This window comes from Canis lupus, chromosome 37 (genome assembly GCF_011100685.1).
Source record: "Canis lupus familiaris isolate Mischka breed German Shepherd chromosome 37, alternate assembly UU_Cfam_GSD_1.0, whole genome shotgun sequence".
In the NCBI taxonomy this organism is placed as follows: Eukaryota; Metazoa; Chordata; class Mammalia; order Carnivora; family Canidae; genus Canis; species Canis lupus.
The window spans coordinates 24804927-24823907 of NC_049258.1; the positions used below are offsets into that span (position 1 = coordinate 24804927).

The 18981-nt window shown below is 57.2% G+C and overlaps 3 protein-coding genes across 3 annotated transcripts in view; 2 read left to right on the top strand and 1 right to left on the bottom strand.

Annotated features, from left to right (window-relative positions):
* The window catches only part of ARPC2 (actin related protein 2/3 complex subunit 2), a 29459-nt gene extending 23154 nt beyond the window's left edge, over window positions 1-6305 (top strand). Inside the window, 4 exon segments of the mRNA XM_038585714.1 lie at window positions 977-1103; window positions 2750-2850; window positions 3312-3412; window positions 6054-6305. Of these exon segments, the coding sequence (XP_038441642.1) occupies window positions 977-1103; window positions 2750-2850; window positions 3312-3412; window positions 6054-6078 (354 nt within the window). The 3' untranslated portion in view covers window positions 6079-6305.
* A 3101-nt stretch (window positions 6306-9406) lies between these two features.
* GPBAR1 (G protein-coupled bile acid receptor 1) lies at window positions 9407-13752 on the top strand. The gene is given in 3 exon segments (XM_038585715.1): window positions 9407-10928; window positions 12585-13127; window positions 13129-13752. Coding segments are annotated over 3 exon segments (1287 nt in total). The 5' UTR covers window positions 9407-10670; the 3' UTR covers window positions 13615-13752.
* A 639-nt stretch (window positions 13753-14391) lies between these two features.
* AAMP (angio associated migratory cell protein) lies at window positions 14392-18845 on the bottom strand. The gene is made up of 11 exons (NM_001013850.1): window positions 18725-18845; window positions 18141-18296; window positions 17384-17503; window positions 16741-16880; window positions 16336-16480; window positions 15959-16042; window positions 15737-15852; window positions 15497-15600; window positions 15237-15327; window positions 14929-15083; window positions 14392-14467 (listed from the first exon to the last, which is right to left on the bottom strand). Exons 1-11 carry the CDS (start codon window positions 18843-18845, stop codon window positions 14392-14394), a joined length of 1308 nt encoding a protein of 435 aa, NP_001013872.1.
* Between the last annotated feature and the right edge of the window lie 136 nt (window positions 18846-18981).

Below are 18981 nucleotides of genomic sequence, written 5' to 3' on the forward strand. Positions count from 1 at the left end.
CAAAGGTTCGGAGCCCTGAAAAAGCATGGTTTTCATGAAACGGGAAGAAGTAGATACGGAGGTGCAGGGGGGTGAGAAATGAGCCAGCTCATAAGGGGCTTTCAGGCAAAGATGAAAGGAGTTAAGATTTGATCTTGAGTCTTAACCAAGCTAGAGGCTGGGTTCCATGTACCCTGAGATTTTCAAGATTTCCTAAAAAATAAAACCTCTTCACATGAAATAAAACGAATCAGGGCAGCCCGAGTGGCTTAGTGGTTTAGCGCCACCTTTGGCCCAGGGCCTGATCCTGGAGACCAGGATCGGTCCCACGTCGGGCTCCCTGCATGGGACCTGCTTGTGTCTCTGCCCCCCGCCCCCATTAATAAATCTTAAAAAAAAAAAAATAATAATAATCAGCAGTAGTCCTTAATCCTAAATGTCTAAATTCATTGTCTGTTTAGTCTCAGACAAACTTTTACTGCTTCTATTGTTCCAAAACAAGAGAAAGAGAAAGGGAATGGGATTAAGAATGCTCTCATCAGAGGTGCCTGGGTGGCTCAGTCAGTTAAGCATCTGCCTTCGGCTCAGATCACTCATGATCCTAGGGTCCTGGATTTGACCCACATCAGGCTCCCTGCTCAGTGAGGAGCTTGCTTTTCCCTCTCCCTCTGCCCCCCGCATACCCCCATCCCGGCTAGTGCACTCATGCTCATGCTCTCTTTATTGCTCTAAATAAAATCATTAAAAAAAAAAAAAAAAAAAGATCTCCTCACATTCTAAAGATCAGTCTTGCTACGTACTCTGTGGTCTCCTTCTTTTTGAGTTTGGATCACATTGATAGCAGCCAGCACTTGTACTCTTGGTGTCAGGTGTTTCTTCACCTGACAGTCCGGAGTGGTACAGGGGTCACACTACACCGGACCAGCCTTGTAGTGGGAAGTTGGCATTCATCTTACATTTCATTTTCTTCTGGTTACTTTGTGCTTCTTCCCGCCAGGAGTTCAAAGAAGGCCGCAGAGCCAGCCACACAGCCCCACAGGTCCTCTTTAGCCACAGGGAACCTCCTCTGGAGCTGAAAGACACAGATGCTGCCGTGGGCGACAACATTGGCTACATTACCTTCGGTGAGTGGGGCAGGAATGCCAAGTCAGGGGGCCTCTGATGCCTTCCTGCTGCAGGATGCGTAAACTAGGACAGACCTTTGTTAAGATGTAAAAGGGGCAAAGGCATGTGTACCAGATTGTTCTGATTACAAATGCTATGACTGTAGGAGGGTGTGTCGCAATCATTTTCTTTTTTTCCTGTTTTTCTTAAATCCTGAGGGAAAAAAGTGTGGTCCCTGATGTCAAGTGTTAAGAGTTGGGACCACGTAAACATTGCCAAGCAGCAGGGTGGGAGGAAGTTTCTGTCATTTGGCATTTGTTGGGTTTTTGCTGACTAAGCCAGAGCTCCTGCCATGATTCACGTATTCCACTGAAGAAATTTAAGTCTTCCCTTCTTATGGTTGGTCCAGACCAGTGAGCTGGCTCCAATGAGTGTAGCTAACAATTTGGAATAACAGCTCATTCCCACACTGCACTTAACACCATTAAAATATTGCTTTTTGTGAAATTTAAATCATCTCAGTACTGAAGGTGTACCCGTTTATGGGTGATGAGCCCACCGATTTACCATATTTCATTAAATCTAAACTACACATTTTCTTTCATGTGACAGTCTTTGATGTTGGGATGCAGCTTACAATTCATGCCACACGGTTGGGTTTTTTTGTGGATTTTTTTGTTTTGTTTTGTTTTGTTAAGATTTATTCATCAGAGAGACAGAGACACAGAGGGAGAAGCAGGCTCCTTGCAGGTAGCCTGACGCATGCCACACAGTTTAATTCGCCTTTGTCTTTATGGTGCATAAACTGATGGTAAACTTCTAGTTGTTGCAGTTCTGCTGTTCATTTCTTCTCAGAATTGACACACAGGTCCCACCCTTTCTTTTGAGGCATTCCTTTTCATGTTAGGAAAACCTCCTACTTGGAGAATTTTATGGTTACCAAGACCACTGACTAGAGTAGATACAGGAGATGGAGAGGATTCCAGAAAGCTGAAGGGGGAACGAATGCAGAGTGGCTAGAGAGGGCTTCGGTGCATGGCACCGTGGGAGGGGCTTTTCTCATCCCCCAGCTGAGGAGCTCCTACTGCCTGTCCTCATCAGGAGAGTTGAGGTCCTTGGAGCTTAGTGTTTAGTTTTCACCACAAGACCACAGAATCTTCTGGAACCATGTGCCTCTGAAAGCTGCAGCACCAGGGATGGAGGACGGGCAGGCTTTGTTTCCTGATGCTGATACCTAAGATGAAGTGTTTTCTCCAAGGCCCCCATCTCCTGTAGCCAGTGGTATCACCGTCTCAGGAGGACCTCCATGCTGCAGAGGCAGAGGCTAATAGGCGTGCAGCAGGCAGGGCATAGATCTCAGAATGCACAGCCACAGGGTGGAACCTAGACCTGGAGTGATGCCTGGCACTGAGCCCTTTCTCAGGGAAGCCCTGGTTTTCTCCCATCATCTCCGTTTTCCTTGACATAGCCTCCATCTGCACTCCCTGGTACCTGTCCTGGTTATGGTGTTTATCCCTTCCTCATCTGAGGGGAAAGCCCTGACAAAGCCTGGGTGGGGTGAACCAGGTGCGATGTACTCAGGCAGGGAGAGATCGGAGCTGACCGTAGACTCTACCTACCCACCTTTCAGCCTCCATGTGACACCTTTTTTGTGCCCTGCCCACAGTGCTGTTCCCTCGGCACACCAATGCCAGCGCTCGAGACAATACCATCAACCTGATCCACACGTTCCGGGACTACCTGCATTACCACATCAAGTGCTCTAAGGTGGGAAGGGCCACAGCAACTCGACTCCTATGGTCCAGATCATTCTCTCCACCACAGTTAGTGACATAGAATGTCATTCGGGTTGGGGGCTGCCTCAATCAGTAGAGCACATCGCTCTTGATCTTGAGGTTGTGTGTCTGAGCACCACACTGGGGATAGAGTTTACTTTTTGGGAAAACAAAAGTCATTCTTATAGTCCAGGCTGTTGCTATGAATTCTGACGGTTCTAGAGACTTTAAGATCCCATGGCCTTCCTTCCATCTCTCCCTCTAACCTCCTCCCTATAGTAGAGAAATGAGTATTTGTCTTCAGAAAGGGTTGCCCTCCTGCTTATCTGCATGGCCCTGTGTCAGTCCCAGGGCATGTGTTCCCAAACTTTCCTGGTAACTCTTACTAAAACCAAAGTTGTCTTTCTAGAACATTGTGTTCATTGCTTCAGTACCCATTGTGTTTGCTCCCAGGCCTATATTCACACACGTATGCGGGCAAAAACATCGGACTTCCTCAAGGTGCTGAACCGTGCACGCCCAGATGCCGAGAAGAAAGAAATGAAAACAATCACGTGAGTAGGGCGGCCACACAAGCAGGACCACTTTCCTTTCCTGATTCCCCCAAGAGGAAAGTAGTGGGTGCTGGTGCCCTGGCCCTCCGGGTGTCTGGACAGCAGTTACAGGTGAGGCAGGCAGGGTTGGGCCTGTAGCCATGTGAGCAACTAAAGACGGGATGGACAGGTTTTCACTTCTGAGTGGTTTGGGCTGGACTCCCTCGTTGCACGTCTCCATGAGCGAGGGGGGTGGCAGCTAGGGAGAACACAAAGGGACCTTGTTACCGAGATACACTGTGTCCTCCCTGGGCCTACGTTAGGAGGTCAGCCCCCTCGAGGTCTTCCTGCAGAAAGGGGGAGATTTGCTTCTGGCCATTTTAGTTGAGTGAACAGGCCGAGAGCCCACCCCTAAGTGCTATTATGCCCCAGTCTGCTTCTCAGTGGGAATTTTGTATGGAAATGAAGTTGTCTCTCTCAGAGATGGACATGTTGGCTAGCACGCTCCCATGTGTGGCTGTGCAGGAGAGGCCAGCATGGTCTAGAGCCTAGGTAGGCATGTAGGTCTTTGGACAAAATGTCAGGTGTTGGGTTCCTCTTTTGGTGATGCTTAGGTGATCCTGTTCTCAAGATAAGGCAACACGTTCTTACCTGCCAGCCTTTGTGCCCACTGAACTCAAGTCTTAAGGTGAACTTAGTGCTGCACACCCCTCACAGCCAGTGTATTTGCCAACACCTACTCCTCTTGGGGGCGACCTTTGGCAAGTGTGGTGTCCACGAGGCTCCCAAGTTCCCTCCCTGGGCATGTGAGGCCTCTCCTGCCAATCTAGTTTCTGCTGCTACGTGACAGGATGAGAGAAGTGCCTGACGCCTGATACCTGAGCAGAGGGTTTTCAATCTCAGAAACATCAGATGGTTGTAAAAGCAGTTTGTCACTCCTGACTTCCTTAGGTGAAGGCTGTAGAGGCTACCCATCTCATGAAAGTGGTACCAAAGGCCTCTCTTGGTAGTAGCTCTATACTTCCTGTCCGGAGCCTAAGAAGTGGTGTTCAGCCTATAGTTGGAATCTCTGCTTCCAGAGAGTGTCCCAGGTGCCATGGTGACACAGTGGCAGCGTCATGCCTTCTACTCTGCAGCTTTGTGGCAAGGCCTAAAATGGGCAAAACTGACACAGCGTAGGGAGGGCATATGTCCTGGGACACTTACGCTCTTTCTGCCCCCTCTGAAACTTGCCTCCCTCTTGGAGTTAACAAGTTCCCCTGCACCTCTTGCCACAGGACTGCTCTTCTCACAGGGCACTGCTTTGGTGACCTTGAGTGTGGGGCAACCAGTGCTGTGCCATTTTCAGGGCAAGTGGAGAGACTGGCTGGGAGGTAAATGGGCAGCTGGGAACAGCAGAAGGAAGCCTGACCTGGCCAGCCCTTCCTACACCAAATAGGAAGGCTGGCTTCGTAAATAGCAGTCATGGGGCTGCCTGCGTCATCTTCAGCCCTGTAACTTGTCTGTTCAGAAGAGGCCAGCACGGCAGATGCCGCCCAGTGTCTCCCCAGAGAGCTTCCCCCCTGCCCTGTTACCCCACCAGCAGTGGTCTTGGGGTGCTGCAACACAAATGCAGTCATCTGAGGTACAGGGACGAACCCCCTGCCCTGCCCGGGAGCTGAGGAAGGATAGATTCTTGAAACCAACCAGGCATCCATAAACCTCCTTCCTGGGACTGAGAAAGTAGCTCTGCTTTTTTCTGCCCTGTGACCTTTCTTTAGCAGAGATGGGTCCCAGAAAGAAGGGGGAGGCAGACAACCACATCTGAGCTGAAAACCAAGTCATGTTACTAAGGATGAGTAGAGGAGGCCAGGACCCCCACAGACAACAGAAACAGGGGGATGCTGCATGGAATAGGATGGCAGGCCTGGCTTGGTGCCTCTGCCAGAATCGAACACTCAATGATCTTTGTGTGGTGAGGTGGGGATGGGAGTAAAGAAACACGATTTCATTTTAGGGTGGGTGAGACCTTCAGGACAGGAATATTTAACTCCCATGTCTTTGCCCCAATTTCCCATAGTTCTCAGCCCTAGACTGAATTACTACCTCTGTCTTTGAGAACCAGCCTGTTCCCAAAAATGGCCCTCCCAGAGAAATACTGGGTGGGATGGAAGGCCAGGACTCAGGAGCCTAAAGTCAGGCGAGCATTCTGTAACCCAGAGTGTGGTCACCACATGGCAGCATGAAGGGTCTGTACTTGGAAGTTTTGAGCATCCTATCCTCCTCCCATGGTGGAAATGAAGGAACTGTTATCTGTAAGCCTGAAGAGGTATAAGCTGTGTAAGAGGAGCCGGAGCTCTCAACCGGGAAGAAGGTTGAGCCCAGTCTGAAATTCGAGTAGGTTTGGCCATCCAGAAGTTGTGGGCAAGGGACTCTCTTGTCTTAACTTGATATTTATTGAACATCCTTGTGGGCTTGGCCTAGATGCTCCCTGTTACCCCAAAAGTATTCGACAGGAAGAAAGCTGATGAAATCTCTCTGGGCCTAGAGTTCCCACATCCTCTGAGGAGCCTTGGCACCCTGTGTCTCAGTGTCTCTGGGGTCCCATCCCTAGTCCAGGAGCATGGGGTGGCGGGACAGGTGAGCCCAAAACCAGCCTTCACACTTCTCTCTGTTCTTGAAGGGGGAAGACGTTTTCGTCCCGCTAACTCTGGGGAACAGGAAGAGGAGGCGGCTGGCAGCTGAAGGCTGGAACACTTGCTACTGGATAATCGTAGCTTTTAATGTTGCACCTCTCCAGGTTCTTAAGGGATTCTCCGTTTGGGTTCCATTTTGTATACGTTTGGAAAATAATCTGCAGAAACGAGCTGTGCTTGCAAGGACTTCATAGTTCTCAAGAATTAAAAAAAAAAGGAAAACAATTCCACTTGATCAACTTAATTCCTTTTCTTTACTTTCCCTCCCTCACTCCCCTTGCCTTCCTCCCCCTCTTCCAAGCTGTTGCGCTTTGCAATATGTTACTGGTAATGAGTTGCAGGATAATGCAATCTTAACTTGTTTTCTCCTAAGTGTTTGAGTTCAAAACTCCTGTATCTAAAGAAATACAGTTGGGGTCATTAATAAAGAAAATCTTTCTATCTTACATGAGAATTTGCTGGGTCTCTAGACAGTCCAAAAGAGAGAGGAGAAGGGAGGAAGAGTACACATGACGCTTTGAACCTACAGACTCCATCTGGGAAACCTTAGATTCAGGAGTCCCCTAACCTCCCACTTCGAGGAGAGAAAGAGGATGGCTGGCTAGTGGGCTCTGGTCAATGGTTCTGAGTATATGTGAACAGGCTTCCTGTAAACCTTGGTGACAAAGTCTGTCTGGCTGTGGCCAAGTAGTTTCTGGGACCGTGACAGTCATATTGTTTTCTGGCTTCTTATTTTATCATTAACGCACAGCATTTCCCAAAACATGTGTTCCGTGCGTGGCCTGTGTTGTTCTGCAGGACATTGATGGGTATTATGTCTGGACGTAATGCAGACTGAGCGGCCGCCCTTTCTCTTCTCACGCAGTAGCCCAAAAGACTGGCATTCCACAGAATTACCTTTGGGGAGATGCTCACCTAACATTCACCAGGTCTAGCAAAGCATGCTGTCCCCTAGCAGGACACTGATCCCAAAAATGAAAGCGTTCAGAAAATTCGGTAAAGAATTATCAGGGCAATTTTAGGAGCCGCTGAAATGGTCTGAGGGCCATCCTAGTGGTTTCTAGCTTCTTGCTTTCCCTTTTAACTTGTCTCCACCTAGTGAAGTGAGTTTCAGGCTGGTTTGAGACCCATTCATGAATTGTCCTGACGTTTTTATTTCCTTTTTTTTTTTTTTTTTTTTTTTTTTTTTTTTAAGATTGATTTATTCATTCATTCAGAGAGAGTGAAGAGAGGCAGAGACACAGGCGGAGGGAGAAGCAGGCTCCATGCAGGAAGCCTGATGTGCGACTTGATCCTGGGTCTCCAGGATCACACCCCAGGCTGCAGGCGGCGCTAAACCGCTGCGCCACCGGGGCTGCCCACGTTTTTATTTCCTAAACCGTTATGAGATCACTGGAGATTCATATGCAGTTATAAGAAATAATATAGAAATTCTGTGTGCTCTTCACCCAGCTCCCCCCAGTGGTAGCATCTCGAATGACTGTAGTACAACGTCTTAGCCAGGACCATGTTGTGGTCCAGGCCTGACTCACCCACCCACCCACGCGCGCGCACGAGTGTGTGTGTGTGTGTGTGTGTGTGGTGTATTTCTGTGTCTGTCACATGTGTAACTTCATCACTGGCCTTTTTAAGATCTTATTTTTTGAGAGCATGAACAGGGTAGCGGGGGTGGATAAAGGGAGCAGCAGGCTCCTTACTGAACAGGGGCTCGATCTCAGGACCCCGAGATCATGACCTGAGTCAAAGGCAGACAACCAACTGAGCCACCCACGTGCCCCAGCTTTTTTTCTTTTTTTTTTTTTTTTTAATGGGATAGTATAGATCAGTATACATCACACTTCTCAATCGTAAGTATTGATTTGGGAATGTGTTTTAGTTTTGTACATACATCTTGATTGGATTATGAAATGCCTTTTTGCTGTGAGTCAAGTCTGAAAGCCACAGGTCATTGAGTCACCTGGACTCCACTGAAATGGGCTTTTAGCTCAGGACTTAGTAGCTAAGTGCCCATCCCAACAAACGTGTGTACTGGGGAAGTGCTGGTGCTGACGGGGCGGCCCCTTGTCACCTGCTTCTGGTGGCTGGCAAACCTGGAAAAGGAAGTGCTGGCTGCTGCAGCAGCCTGCCTCCTGGGAAGCCAGTATTTGGTAGTTGCCATTGCAGTTCCCTTCAGTCTCAGTGGTGTGAAGACCCTCATCCTAAGAGCTCCTGAGGCCAAAGACCCAAGCCTACGTCTGCTCTGGGGGCTGTTTTGAGTTCAAGCAATGCTCCCCTTCTGGGGATTGCTAAAAGCAGTGCAGTGTGGCTCTGAGGGGGCCGTGGAGAATCTGGTTAAGCACCAACAGGGAGGAACTGGGGTTTCTTCGGCCCATAGACCTGACTCCAGGCTTCCTGAAGCCAAGTTCCTGGCCAGGATTGTGCCGAGTCCCCCAGAGGCTCCCAAGGGCTTGTCTGCTCTTGCCTATGGAGACTGAAGAGTTTTGACAGCGGCTCCTGGAGGCCAGCCAGGGTCCAGAAAGCCTTGAGCCTCCTTGCCTCCATTCATCCCATTCCCCTGTACCCGTACCCCAGCCCCTGCATACCACACCCACCCAGTCCTGGGCCCCCAAGGTCAGCAAAGAGCTTCAAATATCCCAGAGAATGGAGTGAGCAGTGAACGAAGGCCAGGAGGATGCTCTGGCAGGGTTGAAGCCCCCCCATAGAGGCTCTGCCTGAGGAGAGGAGAATGGGGGCCACGGAGGGTGCTCTCCAGCCTGCAGCTGACATGGAGCATCTGGAAACTGTCGGTGCCAGAGCCCTCCTGTGGGCAAGAGGAGAAGGCCAGGGATGAGTCCGTGCCAGAGGTTGATGGGGGAGCCGAGAAGGCCTGGATGGTCCAGTGAGGAAGAGACCGGACCCAGGCTTCCCGGCCCCTTCATACGTCATCCCACACACAGTGTTTAGACAAAGCAGCGAAGAAGAAACACAGACATCCTGGATCCCGTAGGGAGGAGGCCAGGGCTGGGAACAGAAGGAGGTCTGTTTATTCCTGGCAGTCGAGCATCTGAGGGGCCCCACACCCACTTCTGTCCGGGCCCCAGGCTGAACTCTCCCAGAGCCTCTGACTTCTACCGCCAGATAGCGTGGGTCGGAGGGCCGGCTGCCCGCTTGAGGATGGGCTTGGGGCTGGATGCTTTCCTCCTCTCCCCTCCTGTCCCAACAGAAGTCCTGCCTCCCCAGGACCCCTTGGCCACTGTGCAGGATGGGTGGAGCTAGATCCCTAGGACCCCCACCCCCCACCTGGGTCTCCCACCCCCCTGCCAAGGGCACCGAAAGTCCCCTGGCTCTGTCTGCCTGTGCTCCTGAGCAGGGAAGTCTTTCCTTGTGTCTCATCTCCAGCTTTCTTGCTGCAGTTCCAACCTGCTCCCTCCCACTTGAGCCAGCTTCTTTCCAGCACCCCAAGGCCTCGCGTGATACAAGCGAAAATTAGAGCATCACACCTCCTGGCTGCCTTACCTGAACTTACTTGCCCTTCCTCTCCTGTACCTACTTTCCTCAGCATCCCCATGGAGCAGAAGTGCCCATTCTCCTCTTGCTTTTCCATGAGCTCTCTATCTGCCTTTCCCTACAGAGTTCTCTCTCTCGGACTGGACTGGTGGCTGGAGGGAAGTGACATGCAGAGAAGGGCAGGAATCCTAAAAATGGTAATGACGGCTGCCTTTCATGGAGTGCCTGTGTGCCTAGTGCTCATCCAAGTCCTCATCACGCATTAATTCCGTTAGTCTCACCATAGGTGAGTGCAACATAAGCCCCATCCTACAGATGAAGACACAAAGGCAAGAGAACTTCAGTAATTTGCCCAAGTTCACACAGCTTAAAAAAAAAAAAAAAAAAAAAAAATCCCAGCCGGAATTCTAAGATTCAAATCCAGGCCTTCTGGTCCCAATACTGACTTGCACCTCTTACCACCATGGAGGGGAAGGAAATGAATCATTTGTTGAGAACCAACACCTCCCCCCGACCCGATCAAGTGTCCGGCACCAGAATATATGCAGTCACGTGTTACTCCATGATATGCCCCAACAGCCCAGAGAGGTAGGTGTACTTGTACCCATTTTACAGGTGGGAAAATTGAGGGTAGCCGGCCCAATGCCACACACCCCCAGAGCCATTTCAACCTCATAGCTCAGAACTTGACTCAAAGTCATCGAGAAAAGTGCAGGATGACCCCAGGTTCTAGAAGGCAAGGTTGGCTTTCTAAGCTGAAAGGCCCACCAGGTGACAAGGATGTGGAAGATCCGCAAGCTCCAAACAACCCCGCCACTGCCACCATCAGACACGACTCTGCAGTGCACGGGTCCGGGACGTGCTGTCAGCCGGCAGGCCACTCCGAGGGTTCAAGTCTCATAAAATGTAAATGTATTAGCTCAGATGGGAAGTGGAGGGGGTAGACGAAACCATGATTACTCATTGACTGGAAAGCAATTTTCAGACTAGCTAGGCTGCTGGCCGGTGACCGGCTCCAAGTTGGGTGACCTGACGTAGGGGATCCGCCGCCTTGGTGGCGAGCTGCGGCCGGGGAAGGGACACACTGATGGAGGATAAGGAGAGGGCACTGGACAGGGATGGGAAGGCCTCCCCGTTGCCGCGGCTCAGGGTGTGCCAGGTCCCACCCCCAGAGGCGGGGCCAGGCCGAGCCCCACCAGCCCCAGCTCCGTCCCTCCAGAACCCAGGCGGGGGCAGAGCCTGGGCAGCAGGGAGCCCGGGCCCCGCGGTCCCGGAGGCACAGCAGACCGCGCCCGAAGCCCTGCCCGCCTGCCCGCAGCCAGTCCCTGACGCGAGGAGCAAGGCCCAGGCCGGCCCAGCGACACCTGCCACAGCATGTGAGTAGCACCGAGCCTCACCTGGAGACCGCAGCCCGGGACCCTGGAGAGCGCCTGCACCCAGTCCAAGCCGCCGAGCCTCCCGGTGGGAAGGGGGCCCTGGGGCCACCCCGCCCCCTTGCTGCTCCGGGGGAGGAGGGGTGAGGACGCCCTCCAGGCTGAGTGCTGGGAGCTCCAGCCGTGACCCCAGAGTCCAGCTTTGACTAACAGCCCCCGAGGTCTCCCGGGGCTTAATAGAGTTCCTGGCGCAGGGACGAAGGAACAGAAACCGAAGGGCCTGCTAGACAGGGAAGGAGGTCCTGGGGAGAGCGCAGGGGTGAGGAGCGGGGGAGGTTGAGGAAGAGGAACCGGGCTGCGGGGAGGGGAAGGGAGGAGGCAGCCTGGCGGGGCTTGGCGGGCCCAGAGTTGGGGGGAGGAGGGGTCTGGGAAGAGAAGGGGTCAGCCTTCGTCTCCAGGGCTCGGGGTGGCAGCTCAGGGTGGCGGTGATGCCCTCAGATCCGGGGTGAGGAGGTGGGGGCAGGCAGGAATCCATTCCTTATTGACTTTAACCCTGGCAACGGCGGCTGCTCCCCAGCTGACAGCAGCAGGAGATTCCCCCAAGGGCCGGGACCCCCCCTTCCGCACGGCGTGGCCCTGGGGCCAGGGTGTCTGAGGGGCCTGAGGACATAGAACCAAGAAAGGGAAGGACAGGCCCGGATCAGAGTCACGAAACGAAACGGGCAGCTCCTCCTGCGTCCGCTCTGGGCTCAGTCCAGCGCTCCGGGGTGTGGGGACTGTCCCCCTTCCTGCTGGCACCTTCATCCTCCCCAGTGACTCCCCTCTGCCTCCAGTTCCCAGAAAGGGCCCTGTTGCTAGTGTGGTGAGGAGGAGTCAAGTTTATGGGCTGGAAGTCCTACCCGGAGGCTGCTCACTGGGCTGTAACCTGTGAGGCGGGGGAGAGAGGCGGGGAGCTCAGGGGACAGGGTCCCCCACTTGCTGCTGCCACCCTGGCCCTGGCCTGTCACTAACTCAGGCATTGAGCAAGCCCTGCCTTTGCCTCTGCCTCCCGCCTGCCCTGCCCACCCCTCCAGGTCCTTCCCTAAAGCCCCAGCCCCAGCCAGAGGACGGGGACCCCTCTCCGTCACAGCAGCCACCCCTAGCACTGGCCCCAGCCCAACCTGAAGGAGCCCCTCACGTGCTGGCCTGGCCGGAAGACCAGGACACCCCCGCCAGACCCCGTCCTCCCTTTCAGCCAACTTAGAGGCCTCGGCTGGTGGAGGCCGCCGGACAAGACCCTTTGGGGCTTTGGGGCCCCGGGGCCCCGTGGGGCGGCCCTGCAGTCTCAACAGAGGCCTCAGCACAGCTGCCGGGAGCGGGTGGGACGGGGACAGGTAATAGCAAGGGCCGGCGCGGCAGGGCGGGGACGGGGGCACCGGGTGGACACAGCCCGCGCTCGGCGCCCGACAGTTGCTACCACGCAGGACAGAATTGCTGGCTGGATGTGACTTTTAAGAGAAGCCCCAAATCGTGGATTTTTGCGCAAACTGTAACCGGCCGCTCATGAATAAAAGGGCGTATCCGCGAGCCAGATAAGGCCGGGCGGCGGCTGGTGTGCAACCCGCGGACGACGCGCAGCCCCCCCACCCGGCTGATCCCGGCCGCCCGTCTTTCACCCAGGCTCGCCGGCCGCGGCCCCAGGCCTCCCCCGTCCCGATGACACCCAACAGCACCAGGGAGGAGCCCAGCCCCGTTCCCGCCGGGGCCTTGGGGCTCTCCCTGGCCCTGGCCAGCCTCATCGTCGCTGCCAACCTGCTCCTGGCCTTGGGCATCGCCAGGGACCGGCACCTGCGCCGCCCGCCCGCCGGCTGCTTCTTCCTGAGCCTGCTGCTGGCCGGGCTGCTCACGGGGCTGGCGCTGCCCGCGCTGCCCGGCCTCTGGAGCCAGAGCCGCCGGGGCTACTGGTCCTGCCTCTTCCTCTACCTGGCGCCCAACTTCTCCTTCCTCTCCCTGCTCGCCAACCTCCTGCTGGTGCACGGCGAGCGCTACGTGGCCGTGCTGCGGCCCCTCCGGCCCCGCGGGAGCCCGCGGCTGGCCCTGCTGCTCACCTGGGCCGGGCCCCTGCTCTTCGCCAGCCTGCCCGCGCTGGGCTGGAACCACTGGGCCCCCGGCGCCAACTGCAGCTCCCAGGCCGTCTTCCCGGCCCCCTACCTCTACCTGGAAGGTCTACGGGCTCCTGCTGCCCGCCGTGGGGGCCGCCGCCCTGCTCTCGGCCCGCGTGCTGGCCGCGGCGCACCGTCAGCTGCAGGACATCCGGCGACTGGAGCGGGCCGTGTGTCGCGGCGCCCCCTCGGCCCTGGCCCGGGCCCTTACCTGGAGGCAGGCGAAGGCGCAGGCCGGGGCCACGCTGCTCTTCGGGCTGTGCTGGGGGCCCTACGTGGCCACCCTGCTCCTCTCGGTCCTGGCCTATGAGCAGCGCCCGCCGCTGGGCCCAGGGACCCTGCTGTCCCTCATGTCGCTGGGCAGCGCCAGCGCGGCGGCCGTGCCCGTGGCCATGGGCCTGGGGGACCAGCGCTACACGGCCCCCTGGAGGGCGGCCGCCCGAAGGTGGCTGCAGGGGCTGCAGGGAAGAGCCCCCCGGGGCGGGCCGGGCCCGGGCAGCGCCTACCACACCGGCAGCCAAAGCAGCGTGGACCTCGACTTGAACTAGGGGCGGGCCTCTGCTGGCTCCTGCCAGAACCATCTGTCCATCTCGGCCACCAAGCCGGCCTCCTCGTCCCCACGCCTCTGGATCAGAAGCCCTGCCCTTATCCAACTCCACCCTGACCCAATAAACCCATCGGGCCCAGTTCCTGGTTATCTCATTCCGCATCCCTGAGCAGGAGGCAGGAGGGACACCAGCGGAAAGAAACTAGAGCCAGACACGCACCTGCGGAGATCCCGACTCCCTCAGAACTGACTGGGGAGGGGGGGGGGAGACGAGACACCACCCCAGGTGGTGAGCTGAGGTACCTCGAAAATGAGATTTTGCTGGGAGCCTCACCCTGACGTTTCCCTCACCGGTTCCTCCTGCCCAGAGGCCACAAGATCCAAACACACACGGTCTCTGGGAAGTATATTTTATTTACATTTTTAAAATCTGTAACTAATATCTCTTCCTCCTTTCCACCCCCAGAGACTTGGGAAGGGAAAGAACGGGAACCTCAAACACCTACTCCCCACATACAAACACACACCCCCGCAGCTCACGCCAGCAAATGAAGGTGAAAGAGAAAGAGGCCTGACCCCCCTCTGAGGGACCCGCAGGTCTGGGTGAGGGTGGGGTGGGGGGCCAAGGGATGGGTCTCTTAAGAGAAGGGACGGAGGGGGCAAGTCGGCTGAAGGGGTTGGAACACAGTCCGCGGCCCCCTCCTCCTCCCCGGGCCCTACCGCCTCTGCTGGTGGGGTCTCCCTTCACCCCTCAACACCAAAGCAGAGGCCGCAGCCGTTAGCGGTCAGGTCTCTGCACACAAAATACTTTAGCTTTGTGGTCTCCTGACGTAGTCACCACCAGGGAGGCATCTCTGTGGACAGAAAGTGCGGGTCGGCGGGACCAAGGGCCCGGGGCCGGGACCAAGGGCCCGGGGCCTGGCCCAAGCCCACCACCTGGGGCCCTCGGGTGGCCACCTCCAGTGCAGCCTTGATTCTAGATCCCCAGTGCCTGGCACCGGGCCAATGTGCCACGTGGAGGGAACACGCTTAGAGCCAGCAACCACTAAGGGGATCAGAGAAGAGCCACCACATGGGGGACAGTCCCAGCCCCTCAGCCCTGAACTGAGATGGGAGAGCCCAGGCGGGTCCCCGTCAACCAGAAGCCGCAACTCCCTCGGGCTTCCCAGTGCGTCTGCCTCACGGCCGCCACCAGGCCTTGGGGTCCAGCTTCCCTGAGGAATCCCCTCCCACGGCCCAAGGACTCCATGGCCCCCGCGTGCTGGTCCCACCTCCCAATCACACAGGGGCTCTGGCCCTGGCCCAATTCACATACTTGCTGAGGGCAAAGTCCAGGATCTCGGCCGTGTGGCCCCGGTAGTCGGTAAGCAAGCGGCCGGTGCGGGCGTCCCAGAGGCGCACGATGCCGTCCAGGCTGCAAGTGTAAACCACGGCGGTGCCTGCCTCCCACAGCAGCTGCACGATGCCCGACTACACCCGGGTGCCAGAGAGAAGGAGAGCATCAGGGCTGGGGAAGCTGACAGGCACCTGCCCCAGACTCTCAGGGACAGAGGGAGGGGAGGAGGGAGGAAAGGAGGGGGCGGGTGACAGAGAGGCCCCACCAGAGCTCCAGGCTGCCTGTACCTGGTGCTGACACTGATGCCTGAGGGTCTGCGTAGACAGGTCATAGATGGCCAAGGTCCCATCCAGGTAGCCAACAGCTGCCAGAGGCATCCTGGGCAGAGGGGAGCACCACTAAAGAAAGGCTCATGGAGGGACGTGGGCTCACGCACCCTGCACTCCTCCCTGGCTCCCCGGCCCAGGCGCCCCTCGCCCCACCCCCTTCTCTACAGCTGTCCTCATCTCCAGGCCCAGGCCCTGGCCCTTCTCACTCTCACACTCACACGCTGCAGAAGCCCAAAGACTCCACGGAGTTGGACTCGCTCTCCTCCCCCTCTCCAACGTTGGGCTGGGAGGCCACAGTCTCGGGTCTGAACACACCCACCACCTGTAAGCCATGGGGGGAGAATCGGGACGGGAGGAGGGCTGACGGGAGGGCTGACGAGAGGGCGGCAAGGCAACAGGAGACGCACAGGGGACGTGGGCAGCAGAGGCTCCAGCGACAGGCTGCAGGTCGCACTCACCTTGCCAGTGGTGGCACTGACCAGCTGGGCCTGGCAGTCCACGGAGCCAGTGAGGATCAGGCTGCCGTCCTGGTTGGTGGCGACACAGGTCAGAGGGCCCTGGTGACCCTCGGTCCCTAGGAGGGGGCAGACAGCTAGGTCAGGCTGCCCCCCAGGCCCCGAGTCCTGCCCCAGGTCTCCCGCACAGACACCCCCAGCGAACCCTTCCCCTGCCTTAGAGACCTTTTAGTACGTGGATCGGACTTCCCTGCTTCAGGTCCCAGATCCTGATGGTGCCATCTTCATAGCCGACCACAGCTCTCTTCCCTGAAGGGCCACAGGCACAGAGGTGGTCAGATGGCACCCTCAGGCACACCCAGCAAGGGAATGAGGGGGGCGGGGAGACAGGAAAGTAAGGGAGCAGACCCTGCCCCACGGAAGGAAGAGTGTGCAGTCCAGGCCGGAGAGGGGACGCGGTCTGCTCTGGGGCCTGGGTCCACGCTCCGGACGGCGGACCTCGGAGCTGGCCGGCCAGGACCCGGAGGGAGCCCAGGAGGGTGAGTACACCTGGAGCCAACCTCTGTACACCCAGGGAAGGACGGACAGAGAGCTGCCCTCACCATCAGGGAGGACGCGGCCACAGGTAGCTGGGCAGTTGGGGCCTTGGAAGGTCTTGCAGTCACCATTTGGGACCTTCCACATCCAAGTGTTGCCGTCAGCGGTGCCCGCCAGGAGGACAGGTGCCCGAGGGTGCCACTCCATCCACTGGGCAGAAAGGAAGGGTCAGCAGGGAGGCGCCTGTCACCCCATCCCGCCTAGGAGCCTGTCCCCTAAGCTCCCCCCAAGCTGTCCTTGCTGCTGAGGTCAGCGGGGCCTGGACGGGAAACGGAGTAGACACCCTTGCTGCAACCTGAGAGCGCACTGGCTCAGAGCTGGCTGGGTCCGGGACAGGCGACACCGGACCCCCAAGCCCTCACCTCCCACCCAAGGCCCCACACAGCCAAACACCACTCTGACGATCTCACCTCCAGGTCTCCTGCTTCAAAGGACCACACTTCCTCCTTGGTGTCGACCTGCCACACTTTCAAGAGGCCACTCATGTCCCCGGTGGCCACTAGGGTAGAGTCGTGGCTGAAGCCAGCACAAGTAACAGAGTCTTTATGGCCTGCAAAGCAAAGTAGGTAGAAAGAGAGGAGAACGTCAGGGTATCTGGTGCTGGTGACACACGACCCAGGCGTCCGGCCCCCAGGAAGGACCAGCTGGGAAGGAAAGAGGGGGGGTTCCCACCGTAACAGGTGACTCGAGTCACTGCCCGTGCCAGGCGCCAATACCCCCAGGCCTCCCTAGGGGTGGCAATGCTAGCCTCCCACTCAACCGTGCCTCGCTCAGGCTTACGTCCTCTGCCCCAAATACCTCCACACCTCTGCCCCAAATACCTGCTCCCCCTTTCTGCCTAAGCCAGTGCTACCTCCTCGCAGACCCTGCCCAGACTCCTTTGGCCACTACCAGCTCCCTCCCCTGCACCCAAAACAGACTAGATCATCTGCTTTGAAGTCCTCGGGTCCAGCACAGGATGGAGATCAGTAAGTAGCTGCTGGAGGCATGAGCACAGCAGGCTAGCCCCCCTAAGACCTCCAGGAGAACAGGACCTCAGCCGTGCTCCCTCACCTGCACACTCAAAGAGCAGCTCCCCATCGCTGAGCCTCCACACGAAAGCTTTGTCATCTTCACCCCCCGTCACGGCCAACGTGTTGGTCTTGGGGTCCAGGCTCACACAAAACACAGACGCTGTCCCAAGAGAGAGTCCACGAGTGAGCGGACAGGGCTGCCACCCAGGGTCCTGTCCTTCGGGAAGCCCACCCGCTTCCACCCAGAGCACCATGTCTTTCCTCCAGAAAAGAAGGGTGCATCCAAGTTCTTCTAAGTTTCAAGCATCAGGTTGTTGGAGAAATCCCTCTCTACCCTTGCCAAGCTCCGAGTCCTTCTGCAGGGCTGCTGCCTTCACCACCCCAGACTGACGCTCAGACCAGAGCAGTGGACACGTGCAGGGCTTACAGGCTCAGCCGGGGCTGCCACCGGGCTGAGCACGGAGTGAGGGCACCCCGTCACTTGCCTTATTACGGACCAGTATTTGAGAATAGTATACAAAATTTGCTCAGAAAAAGTACTGCTACCTCTAATTTACGACAAGGTAACTTCTGGAAAAGAAACAAAGACCTAGAGACGCTACAAAGACCACAGATCTGTAAGGAGCAAAAGCAGATCCGACGCCCGGTGCCTGGGCGGGCTCCAGCAGCCCAGCTCTCCCCCAGGCCATGGGGCGTGAGCTCCTCCCGGGCCCTCTCCCTGCCCCGGGGAAGGCTCCGGGCACAGCAGGCGTCTGATGTTCAGCGGCGCCGGCGCACGGGGTTTACCAGAGACCTACCTGAGTGCAGCGCGAAGGTGACTTCGCTGTCGTCCGGGCCCTCCATGCTGCCCACCACTCCTTCCTGGGGTTCCAAAACCCAGCCCTCCTCGTTGCCCTCTTCCTCTTCTTCCTCTTCTTCGAAGTCCACGTCTTCCATCTCCTGGGCCAGATCATCTGCTTTGGGGAGAGGGTTAAAAGGTGGGGCTCGGCAGCCAGAAGAGGCTTAGCGGAGAAGTGTGGGGAGCTGGGGTGTAGCAAGAGGGTCGGCTGAGGTCACACGGAGGGGGTGAGGCGGCGGGGAGGGGGGCTCTGGGGGCGGAGGACGCCGAGGTGGAGGACCCGGGCACGGCCAGGGGCCGTGTGGGAAGGGAGGACCGAGGGGATGACGGGAAGGGGGTGTGTGAGGGGAAGGGCCGGAGGAGGCGTCAGGGGAACCCCCACCCCTGCCAGGCCTGGGAACTACGTGTGGGGGCAGGGCAGGGAGGAAGGGCGACGGGGAGCGGCAGGAACGGCCGGAGGGGAGGGGGGCCGGGGGGAGAAGCAGGGGCCGGGGGCCAGGGGGGCGCCTCCCGTCCCGCGGCCCGAGCGGCGGCAGTTCTCACCCGGGTCGGGCGGGCCAGGATCCAGCTCTACCACCTCGATAATCTCTTCATCACCATGGAAGCTCAGGGTCTCCAGGGGGGGGGTGTCAGCAGCGGCCCCGCTCTCCGATTCGGACTCCATGCGGCGCAAGCGGCCGATCCACTTCTCTGGGCCCAAACGCCTCCCAGAGTCAGCTCTGCGCGACGACGCGGAACTCGAGCCCCTCCTCCCGGGAGGAAGTAGGCGTAGGCGACTCCCCGGCAGGAAGAGCGACGGC

Coding starts and splice junctions, on each gene's coding strand:
- AAMP (NM_001013850.1), bottom strand. CDS start 18,845: ATGGAGTCCGAATCGGAGAGCGGGGCCGCTGCTGACACCCCCCCCCTG. Junction 17,504..18,140: donor CACCTTCGCGCTGCACTCAG/GTAGGTCTCTGG, acceptor CTCTTGGGACAG/CGTCTGTGTTTTGTGTGAGC. Junction 16,881..17,383: donor GCTGCTCTTTGAGTGTGCAG/GTGAGGGAGCAC, acceptor TTTGCTTTGCAG/GCCATAAAGACTCTGTTACT.